Source organism: Elephas maximus, chromosome 6 (genome assembly GCF_024166365.1).
Source record: "Elephas maximus indicus isolate mEleMax1 chromosome 6, mEleMax1 primary haplotype, whole genome shotgun sequence".
NCBI classification, from domain to species: domain Eukaryota; kingdom Metazoa; phylum Chordata; class Mammalia; order Proboscidea; family Elephantidae; genus Elephas; species Elephas maximus.
In genome coordinates, this window is record NC_064824.1 from 48,596,098 (window position 1) to 48,614,735 (window position 18,638).

Consider the following 18,638-nt stretch of genomic DNA (forward strand, 5'->3'; position numbering starts at 1 on the left):
CCATCCAACAGCAGCAAAGTACACATTCTTTTCCAATGTGCATACAGCGTTCTCCAGAATACGCAACATGTTAGGCCACAGAGCAGCACTCAAAAAAATTCACAACACTGAGATAATACAAAGCATCTTCTCTGATCAATACGCCATAAAAGTAGAAATTAGTAACAGGAAAAACAAGGGAAAAAATCAAAAACATGGAAACTGAATAACACCTTGTTCAAAAACCACTGGGTAATAGAAGAAATCATAGATGGAATAAAAAAATTCCTAGAATCAAGCAAGAAAGAAAATACATTATACCAAACCTCTGGGACACAGCAAAGGCTATGCTTAGAGGTCAATTTACAGCAACAGATGCATACATCAAAAAAGAAGAAAGGGATAAGGTCCAAATGTTAGCTTTAAAACTCAAACAGAAAAAGAAAATCAAAAGAAGCCCACAGCCACCAGAAGAAAGGAAATAATAAAGATCAGAGCAGAAATAAATGAAATAGAGAATAGAAAAACAACAGAAAGAATCAACAAAACTAAAAGTTGATTCTTTGAAAGTGTCAACAAAATCCACAAGCCTCCGGCCAAAATGACAAAAGAAAAACAGGAGAGGAAGCAAATTACTCAAATAAGAAATGAAATGGGGGACATTACAACAGAGCCAACTGAAATAAAAAGAATCATAACAGAGTACTATGAAAACCTGTATTCCAACAAATTTGAAAACCTAGAGGAAACGGGCAAATTTCTAGAGATATATTACCTACCTACACTAACACAAACTGTGGTAGAAAACCTGAACAGACCCATAACAGGAGAAAAGGCTGAAAAGATTTAAAAAAAAAAAAAAACTCACCAAAAAAGTTCTGACCCTGATGGCTTCACTGGAGAACTCTACTATTCAGAGGAGAGCTTGCATCAGCACTACGCGAACTATTTCCAAATGTAGAAAAGGAAGGGATACTTCTGAAATCATTCTACAAACCCAGCATAACCCTTATATCAAAACCAGCCAAAGACATCACAAAAAAAGAAAAATACAGACCAATATCTCTCATGAATATGGATGCAAAATTTCCTAACAAAGTTCAATATACCATGACCAAGTGGGATTCACACCAGGTATGCAAGGATGGTTCTGTATTAGAAAATCGCTCAACATACTCCACCACATAAATAAAACAGAATCACATGATCATCTCAATCAATGCAGAAAAGGCGTTCAATAAAGTTTGACACTCATTCCTGCTAAAAAACTCTCAAGGATGCCCTTTATCACCACTCCTATTTAACATTGTGCTGGAATTCCTAGCTAGAGCAATAAAGCAAGAAAAAGAAAAATGGTACATCCACTTTGGAAATCAATTTGGAGCTTCCTTAAAAAGCTAGAAATAGAGGAAATGTTCACGATCATTAGCCATTAGAGAAATGCGAATCAAAACTACAATGAGATTTCATCTCACTCCAACAAGGCTGGCATTAATCCAAAAAACACAAAATTATAAATGTTGGAGAGGCTGTGGAGAGATTGGAACACTTCTACACTGCTGGTGGGAATGTCAAATGGTACAACCACTTTGGAAATCGATTTGGGGCTTCCTTAAAAGAAATAAAGAGCATCCAAATTGATAATGAAGAAGAGAAACTATCCCTACTCTATTCATGAATGATGTGATACTATACATAAAACCAAACAAGCCAAACCCACTGTCGTCGAATTAATTCTGATTGATAGCGACCCTGTAAGACAGAGTAGAAGTGCCCGGTAGAGGTTCTAAGGAGCACCTGGTAGATTCGAACTGCCGACCGCGGTTGCACTTAACCACTACGCCACCAGGGTTTCTGATACCATACATACAGAACCCTTAAAAAGCTGTGTACTTTGGACATGTTACCAGGAGGGAACGGTCCATGGAGAAGGACATCATGCCTGGCAAAGTAGAGGGTCAGCAAAAAAGAAGACCCTCAATGAGGTGGACTGGCACCGTGGTTGCAACAATAGGCTCAAGGATAACAATGGTGAGGATGGCACAGGACCAGGCAGTGTTTTATTCTGTTGTACATAGAGTTGCTGTGTGTCAGAACACACTGGGTGCCACCTAACTAACAGGAACACATGGATTATTTTCTTATTCACTGGGTAATAATCCATTTTTCCAGATTTGCCAGGGGGAGCTCTTCTACCTGGCAGAATACTTTTATTATATTCCCATTATTCTTTAAGTACTTCTTCACTTTCTCCCCTAAAAGATGTTCCTGGCTCTTTTTACATTTTTTTTCAGCCCCAGCCCTATAATTAGCCATTCCTCTAAGGGTGTCTGGTTCCTCTAAGTGTAATTTTTTTTTCCATTTAATACATTTTGGACATCACTATATATTAGTACATAAATAACTACATAGATTTGCAGATGAACTGTAAATGTATTTAACATGTCCTCATTTGTTGTTTCTGATTTTTTAATGTTACAAACAATTCTACAATGAACAAATGTCTTCATACTTTCTTTTTTATGCAAATGTGTATGTTTGTAGGATAATCACCTAAAAGTGGAATTTTTGCACTAAAGGCTTTGTAAATTTGTAATTTTGATAGATACTGCAAATTGCTTTTTCTAAAGGTTGTACCAATTTTTATTTCCATGAGTGTCGTATGAAAATAGATAACCAAGCTTCTAAATTTATGTCAAAATGTTGTATTATCCATAGTACACTTAGAAGATACAATTTTCCAGTTATATTAGCTCAACAGAATAAGCACTGTAAGAAAAATGTTCTCAACCCAGTGATAAATAAATAAAAATAGAATCTTAAATTATGTCCATTGCAGATCCCTGGTGATGAATTTACTGGATTTATTTTCTGAAGGTTGTTCTTTTTCTTTAGAAAAGTCTGAAGCATGAGCATGAGTCACTTTCCCTTTTGGCTCCTCAAGGTTGTCAGTTTCAATTATTTTTGTAGCTCTTGAGCTTCCAAAAGCCTTTTACTTTCTCTTCACGATTATGTTCTTAAATCTATACAAAGGATTTCTGTCATACATAGATGGGTTCTTTCAAAAATAGACAATTGTATTCCAATAACAAAATTAATTAAGATCTATACAAACTCTAAAAGTTATAGAAAATGTATGCCTTGAAAACAGTAGGAATCTCAAACTTTGGTGCTCGAAGAATCGTATTAAAAATGCAAATTACTGGACTTGCCCTAGAAATTCTGGTTCAGAAGATCTGAGAGTTTAGTCCAGAAATTTTCATAAAAAGAAGCTCCCCTGGTGATTCTGATGCAGATGGTTCTGGAACCAATTTTGAGAAACCAAACCCATTGCCACAGAGTTGACCCTATAGGAGAGAGTAGAACTGTCCCACAGGGTTTCCAAGGAGCAACTCTTGGATTTGAACTGCTGACCTTGAGTCACCAGGGCTCCAACTTTGAGAAACATAACATTAAATAATCGACGATTGGTTGTAGACTCATATTTTCAATGTAAGCTAAGAAAGTTCTTCCTTTTTTGGCAGTATTCATGATTTTATATCATGTTTTATTTGAACCTGAGAAAGCAATAGATAACATTTCTTTAATATTTATGCCATGTACTCATCCATCCATAGAGCTAAGAAATTACCAAGCATTAACTTAAATACTACTCCTCACAAACCTTTGAGGTAAGTGCTATTATTGGCCCAATTTTACAGATCAGGAAACTTGCCAGAGTCACAGTTGATAAATGGTGGAACCAGAATTCAAACCCTATCCATCAGGCTACAGGTTTAGCGATTACTCTATGTTGCCTCTCTCATTTCATTTGAACTTAGCTTTATTTTCTCCTCTTCAAAGGAACGGCTTGGTCATAAATGACACGAACTCGCTGTGGAAAGAGTGAAGATACCAGTACAGATAAGGCCTTTGGTCAATTAAAGAACTGCTTTTTTTTGTAGTTTTGGTTGTTAGGTGCTGTCGAGTCAATTCCAATTCATACCGACCCTATAAACAACAGAACGAAACACTGCTTGGTCCTATGCCACCCTCACAATTGTTGTTATGCTTGACCCAATTGTTGAAGCCACTGTGTCAGTCCATTCCGTTGAGGGTCTTCCTATTTTTCACTGACCCTGACGGCACTGGAGGAGGGGGTACTTTACCAAGCATGATGTCCTTCTCCAGGGACTGATCCCTCCTAACAACATGTTCAAAGTATGTGAGACAAAGTCTCGCCATCCATGCTCCAAGGAGCATTCTGATTGTACTTCTTCCAAGACAGATTTGTTCATTCTTTGAGCAGTCCACAGTATATTCAATATTCTTCGCCAAAGGCCTCAATTCTTTTTCAGTCTGCTTTATTCCTTGCTCAGCTTTCACATGCATATGAGGCTATTGAAAACACCAGGGCTAGGGTCAGGCACACCTCAGTCCTCAGGGTGACATCTTTGCTTTCTAACATTTTAAAGAGATCTCTTGCAGCAGAATTGCCCAATGCAATGTATCTTTTGATTTCTTGACTACTGCTTCCATGGGTGTTGATTGTGGATTCAAGTAAAAATGAAATCCTTGACAACCTCAATCTTTTCTCCATTTATCATGATGTTGCTTATTGGTCCAGTTGTGAGGAATTTTGTTTTCTCTACTTTGAGGTGTAATCCATACTGAAGGCTACGGTCTTTGATCTTCATCAATAAGTTCTTCAAGTCCTCTTCACTTTCAGCAAGTGAGGTTGTGTCATCTGCATAACTAAGCACTGCTTAATTAATTTAATTTGATGACATTGTGGAATAGGTCTGACTGTATGGGCAGCAGATTTAATGCTGGTCATAAGCATGTTATTAGCTGTGTATGTTTATTACATATGCAGTAGTGATAGGCTGAAATAATTTGGCAATATCTTATTTCTTTTTTTTCCCCACCCATTACTTGCTGAAAAATTCATCAGAAGATCATTTAGCAAGACAGAATTAAAGAGCTGAAAAGACCTCAAAGCGTGGCCTTCTTTAAATAAATACAGTAAAATAGCTATCATGTTGGGTGACATTATTTAAAATGTCTCTCAGAACCCCTATGCCTCATACTTTTTAAATGAAAAATATGAAAGTCTTGTCATTTTTTGAAATATATAATTTTTTAAACAAACTCTATTTTTCAAAAAATGATGAGACTATTAATTAATGTAATTTATTCATGCATTTGCTTAATAAACACAAATTAAATATCTATTATGTGCTGTAATTGTACTAAATTATGTGCTGGAATTGTACTAGGCACTGAATAATAATAGCTACCTCATACCGAATTTGATACAGGTGTTATTCTCTCATTTTACTGATAAGGACATGGCAAAGTTCTCTTCCTGAAATTTGACATAGGTGTTATTCTATCATTTTATTGATAAAGAGATGGTGAAGCTAAACATTTTTTGCAGGAGATCTCAAGTCACACAGTGACAAAGCCAGTATTTGAACATGCATCTATTTGACTCCAAAACTGCATCGGGCTCATTCCATTAATTATAGTTATTTGGATTACAGATGGACAGTTTTCTTTCACTAAATGAAATTGCTATGAAAGTCCTTTAAATAGAGAACCCTTAGAGGTATTTTTTGTGTATGTGCGTAAGTGAAAGTTTACAAATCAAGTCAGTCTCTTGTACATGCCTTGCTATGCACTCCTAGCTGCTCTCCCCCTAATGAGACAGCACATTCCTCCTCTCCACCCTGTATGCCCCGTGACCATTCAACCAGCTCCTGTCCCCCTCTGCATTCTCATCTTGCCTCCAGACAGGGGCTGCCCACATAGTCTCATTTATCTACTTGAGTCATGAAGCTCATTCTTCACCAGTATCATTTTCTATCCTATAGTCCAGTCCAATCCCTGTTTAAGAGTTGCCTTCAGGAATGGTTCCAGTCTTGACTAACAGAGGATGCAGGGGTCTGACCTCAGGGGTCCCTCTAATCTCACCCAGGCCATTAACTCTGGTCTTTTTATGGGAATTTGAGGTCCGCATCCCACTGTTCTCCTGCTCCATCAGGGATTATCTGTTGTGTTCCCTGCCTGGGCAGTGATCAGTGGTAGTCAGGCAACATCTGGTCTCAGGCTGATGTAGTCTCTGGTTTATGTGGCCCTTTCTGTCTCTTGGGCTCATATTTACCTTGTGTCTTTGGTGTTCTTCATTCTCCTTTGCTTCAGGTGGGTTGAGACCAATTAATGCATCTTAGATGGCTGCTTGCTAGCATTTAAGACCCCAGACGCTACTCACCAAAGTGGGATGCAGAATATTTTCTTAATACATTGTTTTGCCAATTGACCTAGATGTCCCTGAAGCCATGGTCCCCAGACCATTGTCCATGCTACTCTGGACTTTACTGGGTTAGGGAATTTCTAACTTTTGGTTTAGTCCAGTTGTGCTGCCATCCCCTGTATTGTGTGTTGTCTTTCCCTTCACCTAAAATAGTTCTTGTCTACTATCTAATTAGTGAATCACTCCTCTTTTTCCCTCCCTACCCTGTAACCATCAAAGAATATTTTCTTTTGTGTTTCAACTTTTTCTTGAGTTCTTATAATAGTGGTCTTATACAGTATTTGTCCTTTTGCAACTGACTGATTTCACTCAGCATAATGCCTTCCAGATTCCTCCATGTTATGAGATGTTTCATGGATCCATCATTGTTGTTAATTGTTGCATAGTATTCCATTATGTGAATATACCATAATTTATTTATCCGTTCATCCATTGATGGGCACTTTGGTTGCTTCCATCTTTTTGCTATTATAAACAGTGCTGCAATGAACATGGGTGTGCATATACCTGTTCATATGAGGGCTCTTATTTCTCCAGGAGTTTTTAAGGAAGCACCAAATCGATTTCCAAAGTGGTTGTACCATTTTACATTCCCACCAGCAGTGTATAAGTGTTCCAGTCTCTCCACAACCTCTTCAACATTTATTATTTTGCGTTTTTTGATTAATGCCAGCCTTGTTCGGGTGAGATGGTAACTCATTGTAATTTTGATTTGCATTTCTGTAATGGCTTTTTTTTAATGGCTAATGATCGTGAGCATTTCCCTAGAAATGCTAATTTTTTTTTTTTTTTAATGTTCAAGAGTAAATCTACTAATGTTACCCATAAGCTGCATTGGCTGGGAATGAAACCTGAATCTTCCACATAAAAAAACCAGTTGCTGTGGAGTTGATTCCGAAAAAAAAAAAAAGAGTAGAACTGTGCCACAGGGTTTCCAAGGAGGAGCTGGTGGATTTAAACTGCTGACCTTTTGGTTAGCAGCTGAACTCTGAACTACTGTGCTACCAGGGCTCCATGTTAGCAGAGCAGAGTTCCTTAAATGTTAATGAATGAATGCACTTTGAGTAAATGAGCTTTGGAGTTACAAATAACCAGATTAAGGCTCTCTACTTGGATCTTTAAACTTTTATTACTTTTTTGTAAATTCAGGAAAATTACTCATCTGAGAATTGCTGTGATAAATAAATGAGATAATGTATGTAAAGCACCTAGTACTCCACAAAAGGCAGTTAAAAAAAAGCAACTTTATAATCCTGGAACGATAGGTTTAGGCCATAAACTGGAATGCTAGGTAGATATTGGGTGAATAGATCTGAGAATGTTGGGTAGTAAAAATTACCCAGATTATTGAGGGCAAGTAGAAGAACGGAGTCCTTGATAAATGCAATATTACAGGCTTCATATTTACTGAATAAGTGTGGATACTCAGGAGTGGGGAAGTTGGAAAGGAATATTGGATTGAGAGTGCATGGCTTTTCATCCTGCAGGAGATGTTCTGAGCAGAAGATACAGGATTTGGAGAGCAAAGAAGTTAAAACTGTGAGTTACTTCAGTGAATGGCTGAAGGGCTGGATGAATTACTACATGAACAAATCAATTCAAAGTGTATTTATTGGGTGCCACATACTATGAATGTATTGCCCATGGGGAAGAGAATATATTGCCCAGTGGGAGGAGATCCATGGCGGTGGCTCCAGAACTTCTGTAAAAGGAAAGCTTAGGGGTAGCCATCTGGTTGGAAAGCTATGCAGATGAGGATCTGGGGGAAAAGGGGATTTGTCTTGACTCTATAATCTTAGTGCTTTAGATAAGATTGAGAATGTCTGTTGTAAAGTATCAAAGAACAGGGAGGGACACTGATTGAGATTACGGCCGGAACTAATTCCCCCTAGGCTAAGCCTCAATTTGGGCACTGTAGACGTATATAAGGGGTCCCAGGGTGTCGCAAACTGTTAAACTCTTGACTACCAGCCGAGAGGTTGGTGTTTCCAACATACTCAGAGGCTCCGTGGGAGACAGGTCTGGCAATCTGCTCAAACATTTAATACATCCGAAAGGGCACAGCCTTGAAAATCCTATGGAGCAGCTCTACTCTACCCACATGGGGTCTCCCTGAGTTGGAACCGACTCCACAGCAACTAACAACAATAACAGACTTATACAACCAAACAATAATAAATTAATGAGATACTCTTTTTAACAGATCTATTTTTTTTTTATGTACAAAGGGCTATGTCAGCATGAGGGCGGAAGCATTTAATTCTCCATGGAGGGGAGGAGATTGTGTGGGGGAGAGTAGATCAGGGAAGGATTTCATAAAAGAGTGTGATGGTAGTTGCATCTTATTCACCACTTTTGAACAAGGGAAACATTCCAAACACAATGAATGACATAGACCTTCAAAGACACAAGAAAGGAAGAGAGCCTGGCTGACTGGTCTGAACCTGGCTGAAGTGGGGTAAGGCTGGAGATGAAGGGTAAGCAGTGGTCCAATCATAGTAGGCTTGCATGTCATGCCAAGAGCTTTGGAACTCATCCTCTAATTGATGGGGACCACTGAAGGATTTTTAGGCATATGAGTGACAATGACAAAATACATAACATGTTAGGAAGATAAAAGAACCACACATTAGAAAGAGGTGTACAAAACATTACCAGTCCAATTTCTTTATAAATGAGACATTTATGACAACAATCAATAAAACAAAGTGCCTACCTTCATGGAATTTACATTCTAGAGGGGAGAGGCAGACAATAAAAATATACATAATATCAGGTAGTAATAAGTGTTAGAAAGAAGAATAAAGCAGGGTAAGGAACAAAATGATTGGGTGGAGGTACCTGTCTTAAGGTAAACTCAATGTTCTTTCCACTCTTACATCAACCACAAAAATAGCGTTTCCATACCCTCTCTCACTTTGTAACACAAAAGCATTACTATACTGAAATCTAAATGTTGCAAGGTTGTCCCTACATTTTATTCATTGTCTAATAATGTCTTTTCCGTCTTAAATATCTGTATTGGCTTCCAAGTGGCCAGGAAATCAGGAGCAAATTCCCCTCTGAACGTTAAAGAACATGTTGTCAGGCTCCGCTGAAAACCTTTCTTTGCCATTATTTCCACGAGGTCTCTACAATTCACCATACACAGCCCTTAACCATTATTCAGTCTTTAGTTTTCACAGCATGGCTCACAAGGCCTTGTTGACTTCCTCCCTCTCTTTCTTCACTTATTTATTTAAAAAATATGTACTGAGTGCTTGGCTTGGCATACATTTTGCTATGTGCAGATGGCACAGAGAACAAAATGTAAAACCGGTTTCCACAGCCTGGTAGTTGCCTGTGGGCAAGTGGGGACTGAAGTCAGGGCCTGTTAAGTCGGCCAATATAGAAAAATGCAGATCCCTTGGAGCAACTTAAGTCTACTGAATCACAATGTTTAAGGGCGGGGCCCCAAAATCGCCAGGAATAAAGAATATTCCCAGGTCACTGTTATATACACTTAAAACTTAAGAACCACTGGTCTCTCATATCTTTTGTCACTTAACTACCGCCTGAAATGGGTGCTAATATAAGCCCCATTTGGAAACTCTATAAGGCAGTTCTACTCTGTCCTTTAGGGCCGCTATGTGATGGAAATCGACTACGACTATGAGTTGATTCCACTCCACGGCAATCCCCATTTTACAGAGGAGAAAACTGAGGCATAGAATTTAGACCTGCTTGGGGTTTGGGGTGCAACCCTCAGTCTTAAAACACGTTGTTACTGTTAGTTGCCATGGAATTGATACGCACTCATAGTCACCCCCCATGTATGACAGCTCCATAAGGTTTTCAAGGCTGTGACCTTTTGGAAGCAGCCAGGCCTGTCTTCCCAGGAGCCTCTGGGGGTGGGATGGAACGCCAACCTTCCAGCGAATAGTAGAGCGTTTAACTGTGCCACCCAGGAACTCTTAAACACAAAAGTATGTTGTATCCTTTTGCTAAATGATTAGTTGCTAATTACTTGAATGAGCACTGGACTTAGTCTGAATGCTCACTCTATTTAGTCTAGCGAACTTGGACGATTCAGTCGCATTCTTCGTTTCAAGTACCTCTCAGAGAAAATATGCGCCAAAACACCCACCACCTGAGGGACCGCTCGAGGGGACGGGCGGCTTGAGGGCGGGGTACGGCAACGGAGCGGGGAGGGGAGGCGATCGATGACTCCGGCGCGCCGCAGCCTGTTGGATTGGCTCTAGCCTTTCCCGGCAGGCCTGCCCCACTCCCGCGCGCTCCTGGGTCCGCCCCTACCGCCATCTTGGTCTTGGAGGGAGTGGGCCGCACGCGTGAGTAAACAGCCCGAGCAGGAAAAGTCGAAGTCTGACCGCGTCCGGGTGCCGCAGGGTAGCGGCAGAGAGAACGCAGTCCTGATCCTTGTACGTGGGGATGAATATTGGGATCGCGATGCTAGGCCGCGGGCAGTCCTCGGTCTGGCGCTGCCTCCGCCCCCTCGCGGCAAGACGCCCCGCTCCCCGTGCATCTCCCGCCCCCCGCCGGTCTCCTCCCCCTGTTGAAAGCTGCCCGGGAAAGTGGTGGCGGGAGCGGCCCCGAGCACGGCGTGGGCCCGGATGCGTGTTGCGGGGCGAAGGAGGAGGTTAGGGTCTTGGTTTGTGCGTCAAGAACCAGGGGTGTGGACGTGGCGGGGCTACGAGGTCGGGGGCGAGCCCGCTGGTCTGGGGCTGGATTCGCTCTGGGCCGCCGCGGGGCCGTCCGTCGGTCACTGGTTTTTCTCCTCTTCCGGTCTGTGCCTCAGGTCGGCTAACATGACGGCCCCGGGTCAGAGCCCCCTCGCGCCGCTGTTGGAGACTTTGGAAGATGCTTCTGCCTCCCATGGAGAGCAGACTGACGCTTACCTGACTCTGGCCAGGTGAGGCCCGCTGTTGTCCTTTTTGGGAGGGGGGAGGGGAGGCGGGTGGCGCACTCTGTTGGGTGTATGGTGAGGGGCGCGCCGAGTGAGTTTGTGTATTCTAGAAGTCTGGTAGCTGTGAGGACTATTCTAGAAGTCTGGTAGCTGTGGGGTCGCTGGTAGGTGTGGGGGGAGGGTGCATGCAAAATGACATTCCCGAGTGCTGCTGCAATGCTTAAAGTGTATGTTTGGAACGAGGGAGCCTGCGCGCTTGTCCTGCAAGACAGGGATTTTTTTTAAGTTTTAGTGTGAAGTGGCCACGCAGGAAGAATGGTTTTCTGTGTAAGTCGCCCACGTATTGGGAAAATGTGGCGACCGAGAAATAGCCTGTTAATGGAGAGCAATGGCTCGATTTTTGTGTTAATTGAAAAAATGCTTCAGAGTTTTTTTTCCTGCAAATCATATTCTTCGGAGTTATCTAGTTATTTAGAAAGTGTTAGGAAAGGGTAACGAGTGATACAAAACTATGAAGTTTAGTAAATTTATAATTAGGAATAGGTATCCCTGTTCCTTCTTCACACAGTGAAGCTGTCAAGACTTGTGTACACTGTGGATACAAAAAGTTATTCTGAGAGGGTTTTTTTTTTTTTTGCATTTATTTCAGGTGTATATTGCATCATTTTGTACACCCTTAACTATTTTAATTAATGGGTAATTCATTTTCAAGAGTTTTAAATTACAAGTATTTTGAGGATTGATTATAATACACTTTTGTGTCATTTGCATAAACTTGTGTTCTTTCCGGTTTTAAGTCGTATAACTGGAGAAGGAAAAGAAATTATTACAGAAGTTGAGAAGAAGCTTCCTCAGTTGTATGAAGTTTTTAAGGTATGAGTTTCTGTTAGTTATGAAATAATTGCTCACTTTTTAATCACCTGGCTCCATAAAAACTTTGAATCTAAAACATAATGGTATCCATAATTTTGACTGGATTAATATAGTACCATTTATTGTATCCAACGCTTAATTATCTACCTTACATGCATTCTCTCAATTCTTCATGTTTCTCTGAGGTTACTCTTTAACCCCTGCTTTGCAGATGAAGCAATTGGTTTAACTTGCCTAAGGTTCCCTATTGGAAACACTGGTGGTGTGGTGGTTAAGTGCTAGGTCGGCAGTTCCAATCCATCAGGCTGTCCTTGGAAACTCAGTGGGGCAGTTCTACTCTGTCCTTACAGGGTTGCTGTGAGTCGGAATCGACTTGATGGCAGCGGGTTTGGTTTTTGGTTCAAAGTTGCCCATAACCATTTGAATTCACAGCCTGTGCTCTTGACTTGAAAGTGAAGTGGTCAGTGATTAATCTGTTTCCTTTTGTAGGAATGTACTTCTAAGTATGTGATTCTAAAATTTTCATCTACTTTGGTCCACTCTGGGTTAAACATGTTTTATCTCCACTCACCCTCAATTTTTGTCACTCTTGCTTAGTTAAAAAACCGTTATTGTTATCTTTTTTTTAGTTGGTGTAGTTTAACAGCAAGCGGAGGACCTGTGTTCTTATCCTCACTTGATTACTGTTTGTGGCCTTTCTTAGCACCTAACTTTTAAATTTCTCTACTTTTTAGAGTAAAGAGGTGAAACTAAATCTCTGAGGTCTTTGAGTTCTTATTTTTATGAAACTTTTTGTGTTTTTAAACAGAAGTATTCCACCAAAACATTCGTAGTATGTTTCAGCCTGATTTTAGGCTGACTGTTGAGGCATTTGAGATGCTTATTCTACTCTTAAATATTCTTGTCAGGATCTCTATGAGTTAGAATTGACTTGACAGGAACGGGTTTGGTTTTTGGTTTATTTCCATCAGTCATCAACACTTTTGTTCATGTAAGTGGAAACTTTTGCGATAGCTGGAGACTTCGTTATCAAAGTCCAGGTTCCAACCGTATATTTGATGTGATGAAGACATGCATCTTTTACGTTTGTATTTGAGAGCATATAGAAACTTTATGGCATGCATTTTGAGTCAAGTTGCCATGTGATCATAAATAGGGGTTCTGACTAAAATTCCTGATAAATACCCTGGAAGCATGTGAAAAGTTGATGATAGGAAAATCAGCAGAAGCTTTCTTTGTGAATTATTAAACATTGAAAGGATAATTAACTCCTTCAGAACAGGGGCCAAACCCATTTTGGTCGAGTCGATTCAGACTCATAGCGACCCTGTAGAAAAGATTAGAACTCCCCCATAGGGCTTCCAAGGAGCAGCTGGTAGATTTGAACTGCCAGCCCTTTGGTTAGCAGCCGAGCACTTAACCACTGTGCCGCCAGGGCTCCTAGGTGAAAATAACAGCTTCTGTGTTACTGTTTAGAATCCTGCTCGTATTGTGTCTAAAATTTGTTGTACCATGTAGGAAAGAGTAGAACTGCCCGATAGGGTTTCCAAGGAGCAGCTGATAGGTTCAAACTGCTGACCTTTTGGCTAGCAGCCAGGCTCTTAACCACTGTGCTACCAGGGCTCCACTATTGTGCCTAGGAACCCACAGTATTCTTAAAAGATAAAACATGCCGCTGTTAAAGGAATACTTTCAGGCAATATGTTTAATAAAAGTTGATACCACACGTGCTAGATGTTAGCCAGGAAATGTTGTTAGGTGCCGTTGAGATGATTCCGACTCAGTGACCCTATAGGACAGAGTAGAACTGGCCAGTAGGGTTTCCAAGGAGCAGTTGGTGGATTACAACTGCTGACTTTTTGGTTAGCAGCCTGAGCTCTTAACCACGATGCCACCAGGACTCCATATCTAGGAGATAGTAGCTCTCAAAATCATCAGCTTCGTTTTGGTTATCTGAGCTGGTTGTTTTAATAGCCCTTATATCCCAGGTGGTTTTTAAAAATTCATTATAAAAAGGAGTACTCCAGTGAAGTGTCTGTTCAGATATTTGACTGTTAACATTTGCTGCTGTTCTTCTTGCTGAAGAATAACAAATAGCCAAGGATTCTTTGGTTATTTAATTCAGAGAAGTGGAGGGTTTTGAAGATAAAACACTTCGAGATAGGAAATGGTATGAGGAAAGGCACAGGGTTACAAGTTAGCATGGGAGTGGGGGATATAGTGAGACTGCCTTTGACAGGTTTGGACTTTTACAGCCTTTGTATATATCAGTGTGGATTGGCCTTTGGATTCCAGATGGACAGGGATTCAAATTCCCTTATCTAAAAAATGGATATTTAAAAGCAATATTACTTGAGATAATGTTTAAAGCTTCTACCCACTACCCAGTACTGTCGAGTTAAAGCTTCCAAAAAAAAAAAAAAGCTTCTAGCACTCAGTAAATGTTAGATTTCAACCCCTTCCCTATCCCAGCCTGGAGGAAGAGGTGTTACTCCACTCTAAACCTAGGAGTCAGCTTTTGCCTTTTGAGTTTTTTATTTACCCTTTGTGGAAGGGCCTTGCTCCTGTTCTTTTTTATTTATCTTTAGCGCATTCCATTTGTTGACGTTCTCTTTGTTTTCAGATGGCTAGAGATGCCTTTTATCTTTTAAAGCAGTGTTTTTTATTCATTTGACCTCTATGTAGTTTCTCTCTTCCTTTCTTTTCAAAACTGTATGTATTGCCTCTTAACTATTATTTTAATATACTTTCAAAGGTTTGTGATTGATGGGATTAAAAATGTAATCAGTTTACTTTTTTTTTAATTCAAGTTTTCCTCTCTAAAAATCAATTTCCAATTGTACGTGTTTGCATGTAATAAACTATATAAACAAATGTGATTTTGTTTTTGTAGACTCACATTTCCAGTCAAAACCCAGAGCTAAGTAGTGCTGCGCTACAGGCCTTGGGATTGTGTTTATATAATCCCAAAATTTCCTCAGGATTATCAGGTAGTTAAATTTATTATGACTATTAATATTTTCAGAGTTTATAAGTCATTTGATATTGTCAAAATTGCTGTTATTGCTGGATTGGTTTCATAATTTGTAGCTTAGGACTTGAGAACTAATTGGAAGATTTTTTTTTCCCTAGATATAGCTCTAACTTTATCATTTACTCTTTATTAATAAAAGTTATTTTAATGTGATTGCCATAAAAACGGAACCTACTCCTCTTTAAAAACACATTTCCTGCTTTGGAAGTTAATAGTAATTTAGACTGGGATTTACTTTTAATTTTATCAAGATGGATGTAGTAAGGAACAAGGTGAATAGGAAAGTATTTTTTTTACAAAGTGGTGAATATGGGATAATTTGGAACTAATGGTAATGAAAGCACAGGACCTGGAGCTTTCCAAGTTTTCAGGTAGTCTGTTGCTTAGTAGTTAGTAGTGTGCCATTGCAAAGGGAATCTAAAAAAAAGGGAATCCTGCAGGTGGTTTTTAGAGAGGGGAAATCAGAATAAGTAATAACGATGTCAGAAAGCTGTTACCATTTATTTTTTAGGGGAAAGCCACTGCTTGGTTTTTTTTTCCCTGTAGAAAACGTTAACCTAAAGCAGGAGTTGTTCGTTTTGGAGCAGAGATACAGGACTTACTACATCTTGTAAAAAATTGTATGTTCAAAACTGTCAAAAAGACCTATAAAATTATTTAAATTTATGATTGGAGGTCTGTATTATTTTTCCATGAGTATGCCTTCCCATGTGATCCAGATTTTGTGTTTTGGAAAGAAACTTGATATCAGTAGTGGTTCTGTGAGCCTTCTCGCTAGATATGCATTTTAATGTTTTCACCAAAGTGTGTTATTTTTCACCCTATTTTTATGTTTGAGATTTTAAAGGATGTAAATTATTCTGCCTGAGTAAAATTAAACTGCTTGTGTTTTAGAATCAAACATTCAAGAACTACTTTCAAAATTGAATGATGTTGTTAAGACTTCAGACAAAAATGTACGTACTAGGGCACTTTGGGTGATGTCCAAGCAGACATTTCCCACTGAAGTGGTTGGCAAAGCGGTAAGTATAGTTTTTGTACGTGTTTTCTTACTTATATGCCAAAAAAATTTCTAGCTTATTTGATTTGTTTTCATTTGATTCTGTTTTTAGGTATCCAGTATAATTGAAACGTTAGAAATAGTGTTTGATAAAGGAGAGATGCATTCTGCCATTGTTGATTTTGAAGCATTAAATGTCATCATAAGGTATGCCTTAGGATGCTGTGCAGATTGGAAGAATAGTTTCTGTAAATTTAGAGTTGACTTCCAGAAGTGAACTTTTAGGACTCACATATGAGTTAGACATTAAAAGAAAGAAATGTCTTCTAAACTAAAAGTCTCGAGAGAGAGAGAGGAAAAGGTAACAGGAAGAAGAAAGATGCACACAAGTTAGTAGTTGTGTTTTTTTGTTCTGACTGAGGTAGTCTTGTAAGTAAAGTCTAGGTAATTTTGATGGCAATAACGCCATTCTGATTTTAAAGAATTACATCTGCTAAAGCTTTTGCAAGGGTTTAACAATAACAAACTCATAATATGCTACAGGAGGTTATCTAGGAAGACAGCAACATCCTAGCTGCAGATGAGAGAACAGAAACACTCCCTACATTCTCTTTATCTTTCCCTGATCTTTAGTGGACATACTCATAGCACAGATTTTTTGGCGATATGATTCCTGTCTTGTTTTTCACTCCTTAACAAGTTTTGCTTACCTCTTGAGCTTCTTAGTGTTCCAAAGCCCTTGCTGACACTCAGCTTATATCGTGGTACTTTGACTGTCCTCTCCTAAAAGAAAGTTGAATTTAATTGTATAACAGTAATTAGTATTTTAGACTTTTCTTCCTGAAGACAAAATATGCTCTACTTATTACAAAAATTTATAGAAATAATACGGAAATGTACAACTTAGCAAGTAAAAATTAATCATAGCCCCTTAAATAATCCTTCTTAACAGATAGATAACTACTTTCAGATTTAATTGTATCTCTGTGTGTGTGTACATACATGTACATATGTGTATGTATTCTAAAACAAATGGGTCACGTTTTACATGTTTTTGAATATGACTTGTCTGGTAACTTAAAAAGTAAGGGCAAAGTAATTGCATTGATTTCTCTGTTATAGGTTAATTGAACAGGCCCCAATTCAGATGGGAGAAGAGTCAGTGAGGTGGGCAAAACTGGTCATACCTTTAGTGGTTCATTCAGCTGAAAAGGTACATCTGCGGGGTGCAACTGCTCTAGAGATGGGAATGCCACTGTTGCTTCAGAAACAACATGAAATAGCATCCATTACAGAGCAGCTTATGACTACTGTAAGTATTCTTGTAGGGGTTTTTTGGATTCTTAGTCTTATGGTTCTGGATTAAGCTTAGAATTCAGTCATTTCTTATTGCTGTAATTTCTTATTGCTGTAATTGCTCTGCTTTGTGAATTAAAGCAAAGAATTGCTTAAACTAACTGTAAGCACATAGTTCCTACATTACAGTGAGGAAGGGATCTGACTATTGAGCGTTGTTACAATCTAGGCATTTTACTCCATGCCCGGTAAAATAGTTAATAGGAAGGGACTGAATTTCTGGAAAAGGGAGCCCATTAACCGATTCAGTGTTATCTCATAGTCGCAGTAGATACAGATTTAACGTACACGGGCATGTCTAGTCTGTACAATTTCCTAAAATTGTTACGTGCCTCAGATTTTCCAACTCCTGTTCTTGTAACAGTTATTTATTGAGCACCTATTATATGCTAGGCATTGTTCTAGCATAACCCAGAAAAACCAAACCTGTTGCTGTCGGGCCACTTCCAACTCAGTGGTCATATAGGACAGAGTAGAACTGCCCCATATGGTTTCCAGGGAGCACCTGGTGGATTTGAACTGTGGACCTTCTGGTTAGCAGCCATAGCTTTTTAACCACTACGCCACCAGGGTTTCTGAGCATATAATGTAGCGGTGAATATAGCACTGTGAATATAGCAGTGAAGACAAGGGACTTGTTCAGCTTATTTTGTAATGAGAGATGTAATAAAGTGCATAGTATATTAAGTGCAGAGCACTATAGGTAACAGAAATGTGAATAGAGGGTGCCATTGGAGAAGAAGGGTGAGTTGATGAGGGAAGACCTCAAAAAGAATAGGACGTTGGAACATTGATTTGAAGGTGGTACAAGAATTAGTCATTTGAATTATATGGGGAAAGCTCATTCCAGACAGGGGAACCTTGAGTGGTGTGCGTGGTTGGTGTTTAGGGGACACTGAGGGCAGTACAGTTGGAATGGAGTGAACCAGGGGGAAAGGAGTAGAAGATGATATCAGGAACAGAGGACCATATCACATGGGATCTTGGGAACCATTGTAAGGAATTTGTTTTTTTCCTCTGGGTTATATGGAAAGCTGTATTTGAAAGTCTGAGCCTGAGAGTGATATGTGCTGACTTGGGTTTTAAAAGGATCACTCTGGCTGTGTTGAAAATAGACTGTAGAGGGGCTAGAGTGGGAGCAGGGAGACTAGGGATATAACAGTAATCCAGGCAGTGAGGGATTTCTCTGGATTCTAAA

The 18,638-nt window shown here is 39.5% G+C and overlaps 1 protein-coding gene across 6 annotated transcripts in view; it reads left to right on the top strand.

The window, feature by feature from the left end:
• The first annotated feature begins 10,524 nt into the window (after positions 1-10,524).
• The window catches only part of RIF1 (replication timing regulatory factor 1), a 60,653-nt gene continuing 52,539 nt past the window's right edge, over positions 10,525-18,638 (top strand). For 4 of the 6 annotated variants that reach the window (XR_007517830.1, XM_049887180.1, XM_049887184.1 and 1 more), the window contains exons 1-7: positions 10,709-10,910; positions 11,070-11,183; positions 11,975-12,050; positions 14,944-15,040; positions 15,979-16,106; positions 16,197-16,291; positions 17,207-17,396. Coding sequence is in view for 5 of the 6 variants with exons in the window: in XM_049887180.1 (XP_049743137.1) it covers positions 10,885-10,910; positions 11,070-11,183; positions 11,975-12,050; positions 14,944-15,040; positions 15,979-16,106; positions 16,197-16,291; positions 17,207-17,396 (726 nt within the window). In the remaining variant the exon portion in view is untranslated. The other 2 variants (XM_049887183.1, XM_049887182.1) reach the window with 2 other exon arrangements.